This window comes from Coregonus clupeaformis, chromosome 31 (genome assembly GCF_020615455.1).
Source record: "Coregonus clupeaformis isolate EN_2021a chromosome 31, ASM2061545v1, whole genome shotgun sequence".
NCBI classification, from domain to species: Eukaryota; Metazoa; Chordata; class Actinopteri; order Salmoniformes; family Salmonidae; genus Coregonus; species Coregonus clupeaformis.
This window is the reverse complement of record NC_059222.1, coordinates 24,587,814-24,608,330: the sequence shown is the minus strand read 5'-3', so window position 1 is coordinate 24,608,330 and position 20,517 is coordinate 24,587,814. Positions and strand designations below refer to the sequence as shown.

At 40.2% G+C, this 20,517-nt stretch overlaps 2 protein-coding genes across 5 annotated transcripts in view; both read left to right on the top strand.

Annotated features, from left to right (window-relative positions):
- Window positions 1-9,015, top strand: part of LOC121547255 (gamma-tubulin complex component 2) — a 34,741-nt gene extending 25,726 nt beyond the window's left edge. Inside the window, exons 12-18 of one of the 2 annotated variants that reach the window (XM_041858425.1) lie at window positions 2,877-3,049; window positions 3,150-3,278; window positions 3,385-3,505; window positions 3,823-3,966; window positions 5,795-5,923; window positions 6,198-6,330; window positions 8,575-9,015. In XM_041858425.1, the coding sequence (XP_041714359.1) occupies window positions 2,877-3,049; window positions 3,150-3,278; window positions 3,385-3,505; window positions 3,823-3,966; window positions 5,795-5,923; window positions 6,198-6,330; window positions 8,575-8,624 (879 nt within the window). In that variant the 3' untranslated portion in view covers window positions 8,625-9,015. Of the gene's footprint in view, window positions 1-2,876; window positions 3,050-3,149; window positions 3,279-3,384; window positions 3,506-3,822; window positions 3,967-5,794; window positions 5,924-6,197; window positions 6,362-8,574 lie in introns of both variants that reach the window. The other variant, XM_041858424.1, reaches the window with a different exon arrangement.
- A 28-nt stretch (window positions 9,016-9,043) lies between these two features.
- Window positions 9,044-18,884, top strand: LOC121547256 (zinc metalloproteinase-disintegrin-like batroxstatin-2). 3 transcript variants are annotated; one of them, XM_041858427.2, is made up of 23 exons: window positions 9,044-9,320; window positions 9,614-9,720; window positions 9,874-9,947; window positions 10,042-10,120; window positions 10,234-10,310; window positions 10,730-10,928; window positions 11,074-11,139; window positions 11,329-11,391; window positions 11,639-11,808; window positions 12,049-12,273; window positions 12,375-12,552; window positions 12,824-12,913; window positions 13,486-13,681; window positions 14,086-14,188; window positions 14,402-14,567; window positions 14,676-14,756; window positions 14,850-14,934; window positions 15,073-15,193; window positions 15,305-15,479; window positions 17,607-17,654; window positions 17,763-17,813; window positions 17,945-18,046; window positions 18,255-18,884. In XM_041858427.2, the coding sequence occupies exons 1-23, from the start codon at window positions 9,275-9,277 to the stop codon at window positions 18,312-18,314; spliced, it is 2,562 nt and encodes an 853-aa protein (XP_041714361.1). In that variant the 5' UTR covers window positions 9,044-9,274; the 3' UTR covers window positions 18,315-18,884. The 3 variants fall into 3 exon arrangements, with proteins under 3 accessions (XP_041714361.1, XP_041714360.1, XP_041714362.1); XM_041858426.2 differs by having other exon boundaries at window positions 9,045-9,320; window positions 18,252-18,884; XM_041858428.2 differs by lacking the exons at window positions 9,044-9,320; window positions 9,614-9,720 and having other exon boundaries at window positions 9,935-9,947; window positions 10,702-10,928; window positions 18,252-18,884.
- The last annotated feature ends 1,633 nt before the right edge of the window (window positions 18,885-20,517 follow it).

The following is a 20,517-nucleotide window of genomic DNA, read 5'->3' as shown; positions in this document are numbered from 1 at the left end:
CCCTTCTCACCACTTCTCATTTTTTGGTACCCTTCCCCAGATCTGTGCCTCAACACAATCCTGTCTCGGAGCTCTACGGACAACTCCTTCAACCTCATTGCTTGGTTTTTGCTCTGACATGCACTCTCAACTATGGGACGTTATATAGACAGGTGTGTGCCTTTCCAATCAATTGAATTTACCACAGGTGGACTCCAATCAAGTTGTAGAAACATCTCAAGGATGATCAATGGAAACAAACTCAATTTCGAGTCTCATATCAAAGGGTCTAAATACTTATGTAAATGTGATATTTCAGTTTTTTATTTTTAAAACATTTGCGAAAATAGTTTTTTTTGGTGACATTTTTGCATTGTCATTATAGGGTATTGTGGGTAGATTGATGAGGGGGGGGGGAATAATAAAATCAATTTTAGGATAAGGCTGTAACGTAACAATGTGGAAAAAGTCAATGGGTCTGAATACTTTCCGAATGCACTGTAGATGATGAATTGAAAAACTGTATAGCTGAGAGGGATGAGGCAAAGGGAATAGCAAATAAGTCTGACAACACAGCAGACTGGCAAACATACAGTAAATTGAGAAATCACTTAACTAAACAAAAATAAGAAACTATACTATGGATCAAATATACGTTTTTTACATTTACAGTTTAGTCATTTAGCAGACGCTCTTATCCAGAGCGACTTAGAGTTAGTGAGTGCACACATTATTCATACTGGCCCTCGTGGGAATCGAACCTACAACCCTGGCGTTGCAAGCACCTTGCTCTACCAACTGAGCTACAGGAGGCCTGTAAATGATATAAAGAATGATAGTAAAAAGCTCTGGAGTACCTTAAATGAAATTCTAGGTAAAAAAGCAAACTCTGCTCCATCATTCATCAGGCAGGCGCCTTCATTGAGGCAGATGGCTTGTTCATAACAAAACCATATGATATTGCCAACCTTTTTAATAATGTTTTTGTTGAGAAGATTAGCAAACTTAGGTATGACATGCAAATATCAAATGCTGAGCCTTCATATTCATACATAATGGACCAAATAATGAAAGACAAGCACTGTAGTTTTGAGTTCCGCAAAGTGGGAGTGGAAGAGGTGAAAAAATTGTTGCTATCTATAAATAAGGACAAGCCACCTGGTACCAACATCCTGGATGGTAAATTGCTGAGGTTGGTAGCGGAATACATTGCGACTCCTGTTTGCCTCATCTTCACTGTAAGCTTAGAAGATGGTGTGTGCCCTCAGGCCTGGAGGGAGGCAAACGTCATTCCGCTGCCCAAGAATAACAGAGCACCGGATCAAACAGCCGACCAATCAGCCAATAGCAAACTTTTGGAAAAAATTATGTTTGACCAAATACAAAGTTATTTTAACAACAGACATTCAGCATGCTTATAGGGAAGGGCACTCAACATGCTCAGGACTGACACAAATAATTGGCTGAAAGAAATTGATAGATTGTGGGAGCTGTTTTGTTAGACTTCAGTGCAGCTTTTGAGATCATTGATCATAACCTATTGCTGAAAAAACGTAGGTGTTATGGATTTGTATCCTTTCACTTATCATGGATTGAGAGTTACCTATCTAATAGGACACATTCGTTTGAGTGTGGTGTACCGCAGGGCAGCCGGCTTGGGCCATTATTGTTTTCCGTTTTTACTAATGACCTTCCACTGACCTTGAATAAAGTCTGTGTGTCAGTCTATGTACGCTGACGACTCAACGGTATATATGTCGGCTATTACACTAAAATAAATCAATGAACCCTTAACATCCAGTCAGTTTTAAATGGGTAACTAGCAATAGGCTGGTGCTGAATATAAAAAAAAAAAAACTAAAGGCATAGTTTTTGGGACAAATCACTCGTTCAACCCTAAACCTCATCTAGCTCTATTATTGAATAATATGGTGATTGAGAAAGTTCAGGAGACTAAACTGCTGGGTGTAACCCTAGATAGCAAGCGGTCATGGTCAAAACATATAGACTCAATGGTTGCTAAAATGGGAAGAGGTCTGTCCATGATAAGGCGTTGCTCTGCTTTCTTGACATCTCAGTCGATCAGACAGGTCATACAGGCCCTAGTTTTGTTGCACCTGGACTACTGCCCAGTTGTGTGGTCATGTGGCAAAGAGGGACATAGGTAAATTGCAGTTGGTCCAGAACAGAGTAGCACATACTGCACTTAATGTACAGGGAGGGTGAATGTCAGTAACATGCATGTCAATCTCTCCTGGCTCAAAGTTGAGGAGAGATTGACAGCATCGCTATTGGTCTTTGTGTGAGGTGTTGATGTGTTGAAGGTACCGAACTGTCTGTTCAAGCAGTTGGCGCAGTGTTATGTATATAATTACATTTACATTTTAGTCATTTAGCAGACGCTCTTATCCAGAGCGACTTACAGTTAGTGAATACATATATATATATATTTTTTTATACTGGCCCCCCGTGGGAATCGAACCCACAACCCTGGCGTTGCAAACGCCATGCTCTACCAACTGAGCTACATCCCTGCCGGCCAGGGATGTATAATGTTATTCTATTATGTATTTTATTTGTTGTGTTGGCTAATTGGGGATCCCAATGAAGAATACTAAATAATACAGCAGCTGGGGGCACTGTTGACTACTTTAAAGTGAACCTAAAGTAATTTATGATCTTCTTATTCAAATGGTGTCATTGCTTTTTACTGCATTAGACAATTTCTTATAGCTGCACTTTAGCACAGTAATATAAAATTGCTGAAGGGCAGAATCACAATTGTCTATAGGCTATACATATAAAAGACAAAGTTAAGCAACCAGTATGTAATGTGACTGTTTTGGGAGGGGCTTTACACTGAACTCATCCACCCACCCTCTGTTCCTGTTTCCCAGATTGACCTAATGCCTCATGACGTGATCACCCAGCTGCTGCGGGTGCTGGCCATCGAGACCAAGCAGGAGAAGGCCATCATCAATGCCGACCCCACTGAGGTGGCCCTCAGCGGCCTGGAGGCCTTCTCCTTCGACTACATCGTCAAGTGGCCGCTGTCGCTCATCATCAACAGGTAGGTATACTGGCTATATCCAAGGACAGGTCTCCCTTGGGAAAGAGGTCTTCTGACCTCAGTATGACCTGGTTATTATTATTTTTTTTTTCTTCTTCAGGAAAGCGCTGACGAGATACCAGATGCTCTTCCGACACATATTTTACTGCAAACATGTCGAAAGGCTGTTGTGCAACGTCTGGATCAGCAACAAAACAGCCAAGCAGTACGCCTTGCACAGGGCCAAGTGGTGAGTTGACAAAACTCCTTCAGTTAACTTCCTTGTTTGTTTCTCTAGTGCCAGCTTCCTAATATCAAGTTCTGATATGAGCTATCTGGTTTCCTCCTCCCTCTAGGTTTGCAACAGCGTTTGCCTTGAGACAGCGCATGCTGAACTTTGTCCAGAACATCCAGTACTACATGATGTTTGAAGTCATGGAGCCCACCTGGCACATCATGGAGAAGAACTTGAAATCTGTGAGTGGAATGTAACCAAGGCTGCTTTTCACCTTGATAGCATTCAGTGCTATCTTGTATTAGCCTATAGCTGCTTCTAACATAATTGTTCTGTGCATATTGTAGTAGTGGCATTCATTACAAATGTCAGCCATGAGGCTTTACTTTGCTTTGACCCAAGATTGTTGTGGTCAAACAGTTTTTCCAGTCCCAATTAAATGTACTTTCATGTACATTACTAATTACTGCATGCTGCGGTTTAGTGCACACTGTCGTAACAGTCCCAAGCCCTGCATTGATCAGGAATGTCATAATATAGTCCATATTGTCTTCCTCAGGCCTCCAACATAGACGACGTGCTGTGTCATCACACCAGCTTCCTGGACAACTGCCTGAAGGACTGCATGCTGACCAACCCAGAGCTGCTTAAGATCTTCTCCAAGCTCATGTCCGTGTGTGTCATGTTCACCAACTGCATGCAGGTTAGTGGATGTGGAACGCAAACTACAAAACCGGGACTGTCATGGCAGCTTGTTGTAGCTTACATGTAACGTTTATTGACATGCAACTCGTGCACATTAGATAATCTGACTGCAGTATTATGATATGTAGGCTTCTTTCCCCCCCAGTGTGCCGTGTATGACTACAGTGTCTCTCACTGCTGATCCTTATTAAATGTGTCTACAGTGCATTCGGAAAGTATTCAGACCCCTTGACTTTTTCCACATTTTGTTACGTTACAGCCTTATTCTAAAATTGATTAAATTAATTGTTTTCCTCATCAATCTACACACAATACCCCATAATGACAAAGCGAAAACAGGTTTTTAGAAATGTTTGCTAATTTATTAAAAATAAAAAACAAATACCTTGTTTACATAAGTATTCAGACCCTTTGCTATGAGATTCGAAATTGAGCTCAAGTACATCCTGTTTCCATTGATCATCCTTGATGTATCTACAACTTGATTGGAAGCCACCTGTGGTAAATTCAATTGATTGGACATGATTTGGAAAGGCGCACACACCTGTCTATATAAGGTCCGACAGTTGACAGTGCATGTCAGAGCAAAAACCAAGCCATGAGGTTGAAGGAATTGTCCGTAAAGCTCCGACATAGGATTGTGTCGAGGCACAGATCTGGGGAATGGTACCAAAAAATGTGTGCAGCATTGAAGGTCCCCAAGGACACAGTGGCCTCCATCATTCTTAAATGGAAGAAGTTTGGAACCTCCAAGACTCTTCCTAGAGCTGGCCGCCCGGCCAAAGCAATCGGTGGAGAAGGGCCTTGGTCAGGGAGGTGACCAAGAACCCGATGGTCACTGACAGAGCTCCAGAGTTCCTCTGTGGAGATGGGAGAACCTTCCAGAAGGACAACCATCTCTGCAGCACTCCACCAATCAGTCCTTTATGGTAGAGTGGCCAGATGGAAGCCACTTCTCAGTAAAAGGTACACGACAGCCTGCTTGGAGTTTGCCAAGAGGCACCTAAAGGACTCTCAGACCATGAGAAACCAGATGATCTTGTCTGATGTAACTAAGATTGAACTCTTTGGCCTGAATCCCAAGCATCACGTCTGGAGGAAACCTGGAACCATCCCTACGGTGAAGCATGGTGGTGGCAGCATCATGCTGTGGGTATGTTTTTCTGCGGCAGGGACTGGGAGACCAGTCAGGATCGAGGGAAAGATTTAACGGAGCAAAGTACAGAGAGATCCTTGATGAAAACCTGCTCCAGAGCGCTCAGGACCTAAGACTGGGGTGAAGGTTCACCTTCCAACAGGACAACGACCCTAAGCACACAGCCAAGACAACGCAGGAGTGGCTTCGGTACAAGTATCTGAATGTCCTTGAGTGGCCCAGCCAGAGCCCGGACTTGAACCCAATCGAACATCTCTGGAGAGATCTGAAAATAGCTGTGCAGCGACGCTCCCCATCCAACCTGACAGAGCTTGAGAGGATCTGCAGAGAAGAATGGGAGAAACTCCCCAAATACAGGTGTGCCAAGCTTGTAGCGTCATACCCAAGAAGACTCGGGCTGTAATGGCTGCCAAAGGTGCTTCAACAAAGTACTGAGTAAAGGGTCTGAATACTTATGTAAATGTGATATTTCAGTTTTATATTGTTAGTAAATTGGCAAACATTAAAAAAAAAAAAAAACTGTTTTTGCTTTGTCATTATGGGGTATTGTGTGTAGATTTATGAGGGAAAAATTAATAATTGAATCCATTTTAGAATAAGGCTGTAACAAAATGTGGAAAAGGTCAAGGGGTCTGAATACTTTCCGAATGCACTGTATTTCCTGGTGTAGCGCTTCACCCAGAGCATGAAGCTGGACCGGGAGATGAACCGTCTGTCTCTGGAGCATGGCACCATGGAGGGTCCTCCCACCCAGAGCGAACGCACCGAGGAGCAAGAGAAGAAGAGGCTCACCTCCAAGGTAACTATACACATACTCACTCATATACAGAAGATACTCACTACTCTAAACAACTTGTAGCAGTGCTTTCAAAAGTAAAACCTGTATTACAATAGGTGTTTTACCTGAGTATGTTATATAGAACAACAACCAAATACAGTGGAATTGTAATGATGGCAATTAGCATTTGTATTCTGTCTCAAATACTATCTATCAAATATAGCATGATTGATGATGTGATATGCTATTCCCCAATCAGCAAGTGTCTTACCTATGTCGTTTCCCACGTCGTCAGTTCCTAGCGGAGCACGTGGATGCCCTGCAGTCAGACGCAGGCTTCGAAGCCACCATCAGCAAGTTCGACAGCAACTTCAGTACACTGCTACTGGACCTTCTTGACAAGCTCAGCATCTACAGCACCAATGACTGTGAGCACAGCATGATTAACATAATCTACAGGTGGGTGTACTACTGCACAGGGCCCGGTTTCCCGATAGCGATGGAACTTAGACTTACAAGTATTTTAGCATTGCATCGTCCCTACAACGGCCGAAGAGGTAACGTGTGTTTCCCAAAAACACCACGCAGAAAGAACTTTCACTAAGTGCGTCGTTGGAGCATGTGTCGATACTGGTGGGATCGAAAGAAAGGCAGCGCTGCGCTCAGATCAGCTTTCTCCATTCACATCTTACCTTAACATTGTAATTATTCCACGCTGCTGACGACGGATCAGCTCCTAGAGATATGTTATCACCCATATGGCTGCAAATATTGAGGAAGCTTATTCGAATGCTTAGCCTACCCTATAATAATGCACTGAATCGTAGATTTGGCACATCATTGTGGACATGTTACACATCATGAAATACATTAAGGCAAAAATGACAGGCAGTAGCCTACAATTATGAATATAAAAATGATTTAAATATATAGGCCTATATAGCCTACTGTATTTATCTTTAAATGCAGTCATCTGTTTTTATTTTCAAGCATAATGTTATCCTTTGCTTGTTTGTAACAATTACAAAGATATTGGCAACTTCGTTCTGAAGTTGTCACAGAGAGACAGATGAATGACTTTCTGTGTATAAAGTGACGTGGAAGGGCAAAAAAATGATCTAACGACAATTGCTGTTCTACGTGTGGTCTGAGGCAGTCGGTAAATAACGAGCGTTTTCAAGTGCAACTTTAGTAACGATGGTTTTGGGAAACAGTTTGGAGATTTAACGATGCTCCTACAAAGGTTCTTACGATGAACTTAACCTTAAGATGCTTTTGGGAAACCGGGACAAGGTTTATCTCCAACTCTGGTACTGGAGAGATGATTCAACTGATCAAGGTCCAGACTGAAGACCGTAATAAGTTGGTTATTTGAAAAGGATGTGTTAGTGCTGGGCTGGAAAGAAATCCTGCAAACCCCATACCTCTTCAGGGCCTGGTTTCCTGATATTAATGGAACTTAGGCTTACGAGGGTTTTTAACAATGCATCTTTCCTACAACGGTTAAAGATGTAACATGCCCTTCCTAAAACACCATGCAGAGAGAACGGTCGCTAAGTGTGTTGTTGGAGCATGTGTCGATACTGATAGGATCGGAAAAAAAGGAAGTGCTGCTCTCGGATCAGCTTTCTCCATACAAATATTTCCTTAACATTATAATTATTTCACAATACTGACGACGGATCAGCTCCTAGAGAGATATTACCACCTACGGCTCCAAACATTCAGGCTGCTTATTCTAATGCTTACCCAATAAATATCACAGATTTGGCACATAATTGCGCACGTTAGGCTACACATTATGAAATATGTAGCCTACAAGTAGCACCATAGAACTCAATTGATTGAACATAGGCCTAGAGCTTACTGTTTATATTTTAATGCAGTCATCTCAGTTTTCATTTCAAAATATACGTTGCTTGTTTGTATCAATTGCAAAGACGTTGGCAACTTTGTATTTGTAGTCAACTTTGTTCGGAAGTTATCAAGGTCACAGAGAGACTGATAAACCATGTGATTCTATGTTTAGTGGAGATCTTCTATGTGTAAAGTAACGTGGGAGGGCAAAAAAGCAACTAAGGACGCACTTAGCTGTTCTACGAGTGATCTGAGGTAGCCGTTAGATTACGAGCGTTTTCAAGTACAACAACTGCTATATGGTTTTGGGAAATAGCTCTGAGATTTAACGATGCTCATATGAAGGTTCTAACGATGAACCTAGCCTTAAAGGGACATTTCTAAATGTTTCAACTTCATATTCATCATCTCCAGCACCACCCCAACATCAGCATATGTGAAAATTGCAGGTTTCTAATTATGTTTTGTGGTAAAAAAAAAAAGGTAGAGGAAGATAAGTGTTTCCAATGACCTCATCGGTGTGCATTGTGTGATTTTAACCAATTATGAGTAGGCATTGCCTACTAATTGTCTAATAATTGGTTGATGTCATTGGAAACACTTATTTTCACATATGTTGATGTTGGGGTGGTGCTGGGGATGATGAATATGAAGTGAAACATTTAGAAATCTCCCTTTAAGATGCTCTTGAGGAAAAAGGGCCCAGGACCTGAGTTGGGAACCCCTGGTCTATAGATCCTAGTTAGTTGCTTAAATGGATAGGCTAAGCTACAGTTACAATCCTAGTAAAAACTGCTTTGAACTTGATTCCATAGGTTGGATTTCAACGGGTTCTACACAGAGCGTCTTGAGAGGATGGCTATAGAGAGAAGTCAGAAGGCTGCTGCGTAGCATTTTTTTATGCGAGTGTGCATGATGGTCACCCACACTATATAAGTATTTATTTATCCAACTTGTGCCCATATAAAAACCAACTTCAAAGACGACATTCTTCTCCACATCAAACATAAAGCTGTCAGACATAAAGCTGTTTAGTGTTTGATTCAAGAAACTATCACCATAGATGTTTAAAATGGCTATATGGTGTTTTCCCCTTTACCTTTTATAGGGGCATAGGATTAAATTACCATGAACTGTATGCATTTTTCTCAGAATAAGTAAAAAAAACCTGGACCTCTATATGGGTAACTTATGTTTTACCTCATTAAAAATGTTTTGGTGTTTTATTGTACAATAAAAAAAATATACGAAATGTCCCCCAAGCATTCTCTTTGTGAACTTTGCTTACATAATTTAACCATTCCTAGGTGACCGTAAACAGTATTAATAATCTGGACCGGTTTTCCGGTAATATGTGATGTCATGATTGCTACGCGGAACGTCTGCCCCTTGCTGATAACGTAGGCTACATAACGGAGAGGCGGGACTGGTAGTTTACAGAGCTGCTTAATTTCTGTGTTCAGAATCTGTGCAATACAGCACACTTGAGAAACTCAGGGATATTACGCTCCAGCCATGCGATACACTCTATATACATTCCTGTTATGCATCACGTATTGTGGTAAGTTAAACATATATAATTATGGTTTAATATTTACTATCTGAAGTTATTTATTATGAACAATTGAATGAAATACAAAAATGTGTATTTTGCTGTACATTACTGTATTTATAAGGACAGTTAGGCTACCTAATTAGCCCATCTGTTAGGCTAATAACGCATTTAGACATAACATTGCAATGTTTATAACTCGTATGATGCTCGTCGTATGATCAATGTCTAGACTTTAAATGAATAACAATTACTAAGAAATAGATTAGTGTTAAAATAGGTCTGGATGTCTGTTATTTTAGTTGTACTGGTCAAGGGCGCACGGACATTAGATCACGTGGAGCGCTACGACGTAGTCCGACCTCAGAGACTGACTGGTCGGGTCAAAATAAACATTTTCTCAACCCAGGTGATTACATCCCGTTATCTTTTCTCTATAAATATTTAATAGTGGTTCCTGTAAATTAGGGAACTACAGTATTTCAAATCCCCAATGAAGAGGGGGATGTTATAAAAAGCAGAACAGCTTTTCATTGTTGACAACTAATAAAATCTTCCCTAGGTTTATCCTGATGAGCTACAATATGTATTAACCATTTCTGGAGAGAACCACACAATTCATCTTGACAAAAATAGGTACATTATTTTTAACCATCCATTAATTAATATATGTGTTTTGGTAGCAAGTTTAGTAGCAGTTATATGACTTGTTCTATTGTTCTTTTTATAGGCAATTTATTGGGAGGCATTACACTGAAACACACTATTCAGAAGATGGAAACCGGGTGACAACATTTCCAAATTATGAGGTATCTAAGCCTTTAAATATAATAGCCTAAATTTGTCACTTTGTGCAGATTTGTGTACATTATTTCAAGATAAGCTCTAAACCAATACTTTTACTAATTTCAACTTCCTTTAGGACCACTGCTATTATCATGGTCATATTGAAGGCATTGAGGATTCATCCGTTAGTGTTGGAATCTGTTCTGGCATTAGGTAAGTGAGATTTCAGCATATTCCTGTTTTCTATCAGCAGTTTCTGAACTTTCTGAACTAGTTGGCAATCAATACATTTCTCAGGAAATCAAACTTCTCATTTGAGAAATTCAACATTGCTACATTTCAACAGATGTGTAATACGAATAACTGAGAAATTTGTGGTTGAAATCATTTTGAAAGCGGTCTTACATATTTAGAAATGTACCTGTCTTTTAATGGCATAGCCTCTGGTGACATTTCACCTACAAGACAATGATTAGAGTTGCTATACTGAATAGCTTACTGCCTTTTGATGTTGATTATTCATACTATATCATATAATTGGAGGAACAATGCTATTTTAATTGGGGAGAAACTAATTGTCCGTGCTTTGCAATGCAACACTCAGAAAACCGATCGCTGATGTGTCTTTCCAGTGGCTTTGTGAGGGCTGAGCAGAAGGTCTACCTGATCGAGCCTTTAGGAGACTCTGCCGATGGGGAGCATGCTCTGTACAGGCAGGAGCACCTCAGAGCCAACAAGACCAGCTGTGGTCACTCCAACGACAGCACTGTCTATGACCACGACCAGGACCCGGCCCCCAGACTCTCAGGCCTCTTCAAGTCCAAAGGCTGGGTATGCAGTTTCTTACTACTGCTTCCTTTTATTACTTAGTTGCAACAATACACATCCAAAGATAGGGTTAATGTTTTCTACCAGTTGTATTTATCGTGTAAGGAGAGTCCAATGTTTTCTTATCTCACTTTTTTTCTTTTTTTAGAAAAGTAAACCCATCACTGGGCCTCAAAGATTTGTGGAGATGTATCTGGTGGCTGACTACACAGAGGTATGTTATGTATCAACATATACATTTTATAGTGTCTTTCTTATGTATCAACAGATTTATGGTTTATTATTTGTTTCAATGTATCAACAGATTTATGGTTTATTATTTCCTTAGATGAGCTGTAACTCAGTGAAATTGTTGCATGTTGCATTTATATTTTTGTTCAGTATATGTGTGTTGTTTTTTCAGTACAAAACATATGGAAGCGAAACCAAAGCTCGGATGCTGGAAATTGCCAATCATGTTGATAAGGTACCTTTTCAAGGAAGTAATCTACTTGTGTGTCATGTTGTATGTGAATGGCTGTATAAGCATAGTTAGGGCCAGGAGATTTTCCTGACCAGGTCCAGGCTTTAGTTATAGGTTCTTAAGATGCTATATTGAATCGCTTACTGTTATAATCAGGGCTTAGGGCCAGGAGTTTCCCCCCCTAGCTCTAGTACGTATATCTTATATTCATGAAGGAGTTATTGAAAAGACCTCTGTCTCTGCTTCCTAGTTGTATCGGCCATTGAACATCCGGATCATGCTGGTGGGGTTGGAGATGTGGACTACTAGGGATCACATTGACGTCACAGCCAGTCCTGAGGATACCCTGGATAGGTTTCTCAAGTGGCGTCAAGACGACCTTCTAAAGAGGGGAAAGCATGACAATGCCCAGTTCGTCACGTGAGTAATTAGCCTTATCTTTATTGTTCGTGTTGAGATGAAAGGAACTGGATTGCAATGAATCAAAACATTTCCATTACATTATTGTTTGGTATTACGTGCTGTAAAATGTTTCAATATAAAATGTTGTTTTTAATGCATAATATTGGAATGATGGACAAATGTCTACTTTTGTGTGGTTTGCAAAGCTAATCACGGTTCTAAAGCTTTTCCCAAACATTTTGTTGTTGTTTTCAACAGTGGTAAAGATTTCTTGGGCGATACTGTCGGACTGGCAAATAAACTTGCCATGTGCACTGGAAGTTCAGGTGCAGTCAACCAGGACCACAACAGGAACCCAATTGGCATTGCCTCGACCATCGCTCATGAAATGGGCCACAACCTGGGCATGTCCCATGATATTTCAGGCTGCACCTGTGGGACATCGCTGTACAACGACAACTGTGTCATGGCAGATCGGCTCAGGTAAATACAAAAATACATTACACATTCACTCACACATTGAGGCATTTCCTATGTTATTATGTTAGTCATTCTAAAGTGAGCCAACATTCCCACACTTTCAGGTCAGTGTACCCAGAGCTGTTCAGTGGCTGCAGTCAGGAGCAGCTGAGTGACTTCCTGGAGAGAGCCAATCCCAGCTGTCTGCTGGACACACCTGGCTCTGACAGGCTGTATGTGGGGCCTGCCTGTGGCAATGCCTTCCTGGACCCTGGAGAGGAGTGCGACTGTGGAACTGTGGAGGTAAGTCAGGCTCCGCATAGGTGCACTGGCATTGATTATATTGTCTTACAATATTCCTCTGACTCAATCAAAAGTTTGGCTTTGTTATAAGGATGACAAAACTTTGCAAAAGCTTATGAAAGGGAGACAAAATATACACATGCATGAATGCTTTGCACCGTAAATGAAATTTTATGGATGACTGACTTTTATACATTTTTCATTTGACTGGTAAGATGGAATAGTTATTTTATATTTTGTCTCGGACTGGTGTGTCTTTTGTCCCTCCCAGGAGTGTGAGAATCCCTGCTGTGACCCCTCTACCTGTCGCCTCACTGAGGGATCCAGCTGTGCTCATGGAAAATGCTGCGAAAACTGCCAAGTGCGTGCATTTTTAAATCTGGGTGCTTTATTAAACGTATGATTGAATGAGTCAGACCAGCTGGTAACATCCATCTCTGATCTCTCTCAGCTCACCAACACTCAGACAGACACACCCAACCAACTGCAACTAATAACCACCAGCAATAAATAATTACATAGCCAAAAGAGAAGTAGGGCTTGGCTCCATAAAGAACAGATGGGTGGATTGAGAAACCAGGGTTTGGATACTAGCAATAAAACCAGGAAACAGACTGATGCTCTTGTGTTTCCCTGTACTGTACTGTCCATATCTTTCCTCAATATGACAGTCGGGACTGTAAGAAGCGGGCCTAGTCAGTCATCAAATAAAATATGTACTGTATGAACCAAACTTGGCATCTAACCAATAATCATACACTTTGCTATAGTAGTAGTATCAGATTTCTAGCATACATTTTAGTTAGCGCTTTGAGCATAATGTTTGAAAAAGCACTGTACAAATAATGTAATTATTCTGATTTATTAGTTATTCATCTGTTATGAAGTTACTTACTCAACAACTGAACTATTTGTTCTCCATTCAACTTTCAGCTTAAACAGGCAGCCAGTTTGTGTAGAACAGCTTCCAGTGATTGTGATCTGGCAGAGTATTGCACTGGAACTTCAGAGCATTGCCCAGAAGATACCTTTAAGATGAACGGGAAACCTTGCAACTCTGGTCAGGGCTACTGCTACAATGGGCAATGCCCAACACTTCAGCAACACTGCAAGAGACTGTGGGGACCAGGTACTTTACTGTTTTAAATACATAGCCAATTATGTTTCTTACACTCATAGAATGAAAAACTGGATCTGTAAATTATGTATTAATTTACACTACACTAGTTATGACACAGCGTAACCATCCATAACCGTATGACGTTATTTCATTAACACAAAGCAGAACCCTTCCAGAAAATAACTACATTTACATTTTAGTCATTTAGCAGACGCTCTTATCCAGAGCAACTTACAGTTAGTGAGTGCATAATTTTTTTTTCTTTTCATACTAGGCCTAGATATAATCTCATTCAGTTAGTGGAGGTTGAATGTCATATTGTGAATTGTGCAATGATGACAATCTGCAGTAAGGATCCCTGTCATATCCTGTGGAACCCAAAAGTAATATCTAATCTCTTTCTTATCTTCTAGCGGCACAAGTAGGCACGGATTCCTGCTTTAATCTAAACCTGGATGGCATTGAAGGAGCCCACTGCGGAAGGACCAAATACGGCTTTGCGCGCTGCACACCACAGTATGTCCACTCCCATCTGTCACACTGACTTCCTGTGTTTTTGACGTTTCCATTTCCTGACAATTCCTATCACAATATGACCACAATGTCCCTCCCAAGGCAATTTACAAATAATAGAAAACAGCTATTACAAGACTTCCATAAGTTTGTGTTAAGAAACACGTTGCCATAGTTTGACGTCAAATACTAAGTCATTTTATTTTCTTCTCCTAGGAATATAAAATGTGGAACGCTATTTTGCTCGGGAGGAGATGAGTATCCCATCACTGGGCAGAAGGCCATCTATACAATGAGGGGAACATGCAACATAGCAGTGGACCAGGATAAGATAAGAGCCCTCGACATGGTCCCAACAGGAACCAAATGTGGAATGAATAAGGTAAGACTGTTTCTGAATTCCAAATCATCCCTCAGGAGGGCCTATAGGAATTCATGGAATTCATATGAGTGGGCGAATGAAGTGAACAGTTCCTCTTTGTTTCCACAGGTTTGCTATGATCACAAATGCCAAGATGTCAAAGTCTATGGTCAAATGGAGGACTGTTCATCAAAATGCCACGACAATGGGGTGAGTGCATTGATTGTCGATTTTGAGTTGTTAGTAAACTTCCGCTAGAATTGTATGGACTTAGTCATCACAATCATCACTCTCTTTTGTTAGGTGTGCAACAACAAGGGACAGTGCCACTGTAGCTCAGGTTGGGCTCCACCTTACTGTGACGTCAAGTATTCAGACTTTCCTCAAGGTATGCCTCATTCACTCTGTTGTGACATGCATTGTTGTTTATGTATTTCATATGATATGTGTTACATTTTGTAAAGGTAAACCTGAACAGTTTCTAAAAATGAACATGTTAATGATTGGTTCTGTTTTGGTTTTGCAGACCAGTTTGGGGTGTTAGCTGGCGTCTCAGCAGCAATAGCTGTATTGTTGCTGCTCACTTTCCTGGTTGCAGGACTGATGTGCTGCAAGAAGGACAAGAGAGAGAACTACATTTCCAAAAGGTGAGTTTTTTTCACCAACATTGTTTTGTGAATGCCTCTTCAGTTGTCATTTGGAATGATTTGGTACACAATCAACATATTGATGTGTTATGTATGATCTGTATTTTGAAGGAAAGTCCACTCTACCCCGGGACAGTTGAACCCAATGTTCCGGGAGAGGAGTGGGAAGGGCAATCCTCTCAGCAAGCCCCTCCAAATCAGCCAACCTACCTTCATTGAGTCATCTGCAACACAAGCCTGCACCCCTCTGTTTGTCACTGTGGTCCCTTCCAGGCCCCCTCCACAGGTGAGCTACATTACCACAACATTATCTCAACATTACCACTACTCCAGGCTGATTGATAAAGGCCTATTATGTGAAGTTACTAGTAGTATCATGCATGTTGTATGTAGTTACTATGTTACACATAACATACATACAGTTGAAGTCGGAAGTTTACATACACTTAGGTTGGAGTCATTAAAACTATTTTTTCAACCACTCCACAAATTTCTTGTTAACAAACTATCGTTTTTGCAAGTCGGTTAGGACCTCTACTTTGTGCATGACACAAGTAATTTTTCCAACAATTGTTTACAGACAGATTATTTCACTTATAATTCACTGTATCACAATTCCAGTGGGTCAGAAGTTTACATACACTAAGTTGACTGTGCCTTTAAACAGCTTGGAAAATTCCAGAAAATTATGTAATGTCTTTAGGAGCTTCTGATAGGCTAATTGACATAATTTGTGTCAATTGGAGATGTACCTGTAGATGTATTTCAAGGCCTACCTTCAAACTCAGTGCCTCTTTGCTTGACATCATGGGAAAATCAAAAGAAATCAGCCAAGACCTCAGAAAATTTTTTTAGACCTCCACAAGTCTGGTTCATCCTTGGGAACAATTTCCAAATGCCTGAAAATACCACATTCATCTGTACAAACAATAGTACGCAAGTATAAACACCATGGGACCATGCAGCCACCATACCGCTCATGAAGGAGACGCGTTCTGTCTCCTAGAGATGAACGTACTTTGGTGCAAAAAGTGCAAATCAATCCCAGAACAACAGCAAAGGACCTTGTGAAGATGCTGGATGAAACGGGTACAAAAGTATCTATATCCACAGTAAAACGAGTCCTATATCGACATAACCTGAATGGCCGCTCAGCAAGGAAGAAGCCACTGCTCCAAAACTGCCATAAAAAAGCCAGACTACGGTTTGCAACTGCACATGGAGACAAAGATCGTACTTTTTGGAGAAATATCCTCTGGTCTGATGAAACAACAATAGAACTGTTTGGCCATAATGACCATCGTTATGTCGAGGAAAAAGGGGTTGGCTTGCAAGCCGAAGAACACCATCCCAACCGTGAAGCACAGGGGTGGCAGCATCATGCTGTGGGGGTGCTTTGCTGCAGGAGAGACTGGTGCACTTCACAAAATAGATGGCATCATGAGGAAGGAAAATTATGTGGATATATTGAAGCAACATCTCAAGACATCAGTCAGGAAGTTAAAGCTTGGTCGCAAATTGGTCTTCCAAATGGACAATGACCCCAAGCATACTTCCAAAGTTGTGGAAAAATGGCTTAAGGACAACAAAGTCAAGGTATTGGAGTGGCCATCACAAAGCCCTGACCTCAATCCTATAGAAAATGTGTGGGCAGAACTGAAAAGGCATGTGCGAGCAAGGAGGCCTACAAACCTGACTCAGTTACACCAGCTCTATCAGGAGGAATGGGCCAAAATTCACCCAACTTATTGTGGGAAGCTTGTGGAAGGCTACCCGAAACGTTTGACCCAAGTTAAACAATTTAAAGGCAATGCTACCAAATACTAATTGAGTGTATGTAAACTTCTGACCCACTGGGAATGTGATGAAAGAAATAAAAGCTGAAATAAATAATTCTCTCTACTATTATTCTGACATTTCACATTCTTAAAATACATTTGTGATCCTAACTCAAATCAAATTGTATTTGCCACATGCGCCGAATACAACAGGTGTAGACATTACCATGAAATGCTTACTTACAGCCCTTAACCAACAATGCATTTATTTTTTAATAAAAAAGTAAAATAAAACAACAACAAAAAAGTGTTTAGAAAAAAAGAGCAGAAGTAAAAGAAAATAACAGTAGGGAGGCTATATACAGGGACCTAAGACAGGTAATTTTTACTAGGTTAAATGTCAGGAATTGTGAAAAACTGAGTTTAAATGTATTTGGCTAAGGTGTATGTAAACTTCCGACTTCAACTGTATATAGTTCCTATGTGATATATATAATAATAACATGAGTGAAACGGCTGCTGAACTTGTAGAGATAGCCTGCCTAAAGTAAAATGGGTATGTTTTGGATAGACTAAGGATATTTGGAAAGAAAAATAAATGGCAACTAAATGGAGAGCAATATTTTGTCTTACAGCCACCAAAGAGCTTGCCTGCAGTGCTGCCACAGTCTCGCATTGAACTGGTGAGCTATGCCAATTGAAATACTGAAACATATCATGTTACTAAACTCAGGAATCTTAGAAACGTACCTAACTTATACAAACATCTTCTTTATGCGATTTTTCATCAGACTAAACCTCTACCTCCATCAAAGCCTTTGCCGACTCTGAGTAGCAAACCGGTGAGTCATTCCAGCCATTACAATTAATAACATGTTGACATGGTATAACAACTGTAAAACAATTAACTACATGGTCACTAACAGAGTCTAATCATGAACTCATTATCAATTGGTTTATATTGTTCTGTTAGAAAATCAGGCATGTTGTCCCAGTGCCACCAGTGAAGCCCAGTCCTCCCTCAGTGCCTCCAGTCAAGGCCAAAGCACCAAATGTACCCATCAAATACCCACAAGTAAGTGTTCATTTAACACACTTATTGTAGTCATGACTTGCAAATTCTTCATAGCGGTAAGATGTACTTTTTTGTCTCGTGAAACCATTGCATAGCAGGGAAGTAAAAGTAACAACAACAAAACTTTGTGTTGGTAATTCCTTAAGAAACCAGAATTGAAGGGCATGTTTCAAGATGGCCGTCTAACTGATCCCTGTGTGTTCAGCAGACCTCAGGAGCAGCAAGCCATAAGATTGCACTAAAGCCTCCCCCCATGCCACGTCGATGATGGCTGATGCATGGAGCAGTATGGTGACTCACAGGAAGACAGGCCTTTGAGGAGCCCAGTCCTTGTTTCAGACTCTAGGAGGTCCTGGATGACCGAGCCTAAAGTAAACTGTGGAGAATGTCTTTCAAGACTCAACATCAACTTGGTGATGTCTCAGAATGTGCTTCTCAACCACTGTGGAAAAGTGGTTTGGAAAATGCTGGCACAGAATTGCAGATGTATTTATCATGCAGTGTTATTTTTTCTTCAATTATTGTATGTAAAAAAAATATGTTACAGTAGACCATTCCCTTTGACATGAACCTAGCAGTTGCACTTGTTTTTATAGGTTGCCTCTGTTTGCACTTTTTATGAAGGGGAGAGCCTAAATTCTGCCTTGGAATTCTTGTACTTATGAATGTTAATTGAATGTTTCATGATCTCAAGCCAGTGTGCCTTTAAAAAAAATTGATAAATTCTTTTTTAAAGCTATTACAAATGAATGGTACAAGTGAGAGGTACAGTGCCTTCAGAAAGTATTCACACCCCTTGACTTTTTCCACATATTGTTGTTACAAAATGTGATAAAAATTGATTTAATTTTCATTTTGTCAACAATCTACACAAATCTTTTGTCAAAGTGGAAGATAAATTCTTTTTTTTTAATTTATTTTTTATCTTGATTAGATAAGTATTCAACCTCTTGAGTCAATAGTGGGTTCGATCCCCGGGACCACCCATATGTAAAAATGTATGCACACATGACTGTAAGTCGCTTTGGATAAAAGCGTCTGCTAAATGGCATATTAAAATATAAAAAAAATACATGTTAGAATCACCTTTTGCAGTGATTACATCTGTGAGTCTTTCTGGGTAATTCTAAGGGCCAGATTCCGACCAGAGTTAAGCACGTAAATGGAACGTAATTCTTTTTTCTGCACTTTTCTCTATGCGTATTCTGACCTTGAACATAAGCATGAGAATAGTGTGCTATTCATTTTGGGTAGAGATCGAGTAAATGAAGGTGTGGCAGAGGTGTGTCTACAGATATGCCGTATTCTGACCTTGACTTAATTCCCTAATAATGCCACCATCTTTACGTGCGAGGAAACCATGAATAAGGTCTAGCAAACCTACCGGTTCCAAGAGGAAAAAGTATCTACTTTATTTTTTCAGATGGAAATAACACTATTCTCCATGCACTGTAATTTACAACTTGATAAGAGCTATTGATAAGCGCTAGGTAAATGAGTCATCTGTTTGGATAAGAGAATTGTAAAAACAAAAATATAAATGCAACATGCAACAATTTCAAAGATTTTACTGAGTTACAGTTCATATAAGGAAATCAGTCAATTGAAATAAATTCATTAGGCCTTAATCTATGGAACTGGAACACGCTGTTGTACACATCGATCCAGAGTATCCGAAACATGCTCAATGGGTGATATGTCTGGTGAGTATGCAGGCCATGGAAGAACTGGGACATTTTCAGCTTCCAGGAATTGTGTACAGATCCTTGCGACATGGGGCCATACATTATCATGCTGAAACATGAGGTGATGGCGGCAGATGAATGGCACGACAATGGGCCTCAGGATCTCATCACGTATCTCTGCGCATTCAAATTTCCATTGATAAAATGCAATTGTGTTCATTGTCCTTAGCTTATGCCTTCCCATACCATAACCCCAATGTCACCAAGGGGCACTCTGTTTACAATGTTGAAATCAGCAAACCGCTCACCCACACGATTTTGGGATATTTTATTTCAGCTCATGAAACATGGGACCAACACTTTACATGTTGAGTTTATATTACACCCTACTATTTATTGTACACTATTCTCCCTATTATAATTTTATGTACACTAATCTTCCAACATTACCATGGGTTAAAGAAATGAAGTGGCAATTTTCAGAATCAAACCACCGTTTTCTTTTTTTGTGTGTGTAAAGGCTCTCCAATAGTTTTTTTTAATGATGCATACATAATTTCCTAACCCTAAATAAACTAGAATATCAGAGTATTAATTCTACCAATTGGTGCTGAAACGGAGACCAATATGCATAGATTTAGATGGCTTTCTTTCATTGATCCCTAATATTCTGAACCTGGTGTCTATATAGATATATATATATATAAATATATATATTCTATTGAGTCTGTCAACAAAATTCAAACTAAAAGGAACACCTTATTTAAAGGGATAGCTTAAGATAAA

Excerpts from the sequence above, each read along its gene's own strand:
- LOC121547256 (XM_041858426.2), top strand. The coding sequence starts at position 9,275 with ATGCGATACACTCTATATACATTCCTGTTATGCATCACGTATTGTG. Across the intron at positions 10,121-10,233 it reads CAACATTTCCAAATTATGAG|GACCACTGCTATTATCATGG; the intron begins GTATCTAAGCCT and ends AACTTCCTTTAG. Across the intron at positions 11,809-12,048 it reads GACAATGCCCAGTTCGTCAC|TGGTAAAGATTTCTTGGGCG; the intron begins GTGAGTAATTAG and ends TGTTTTCAACAG.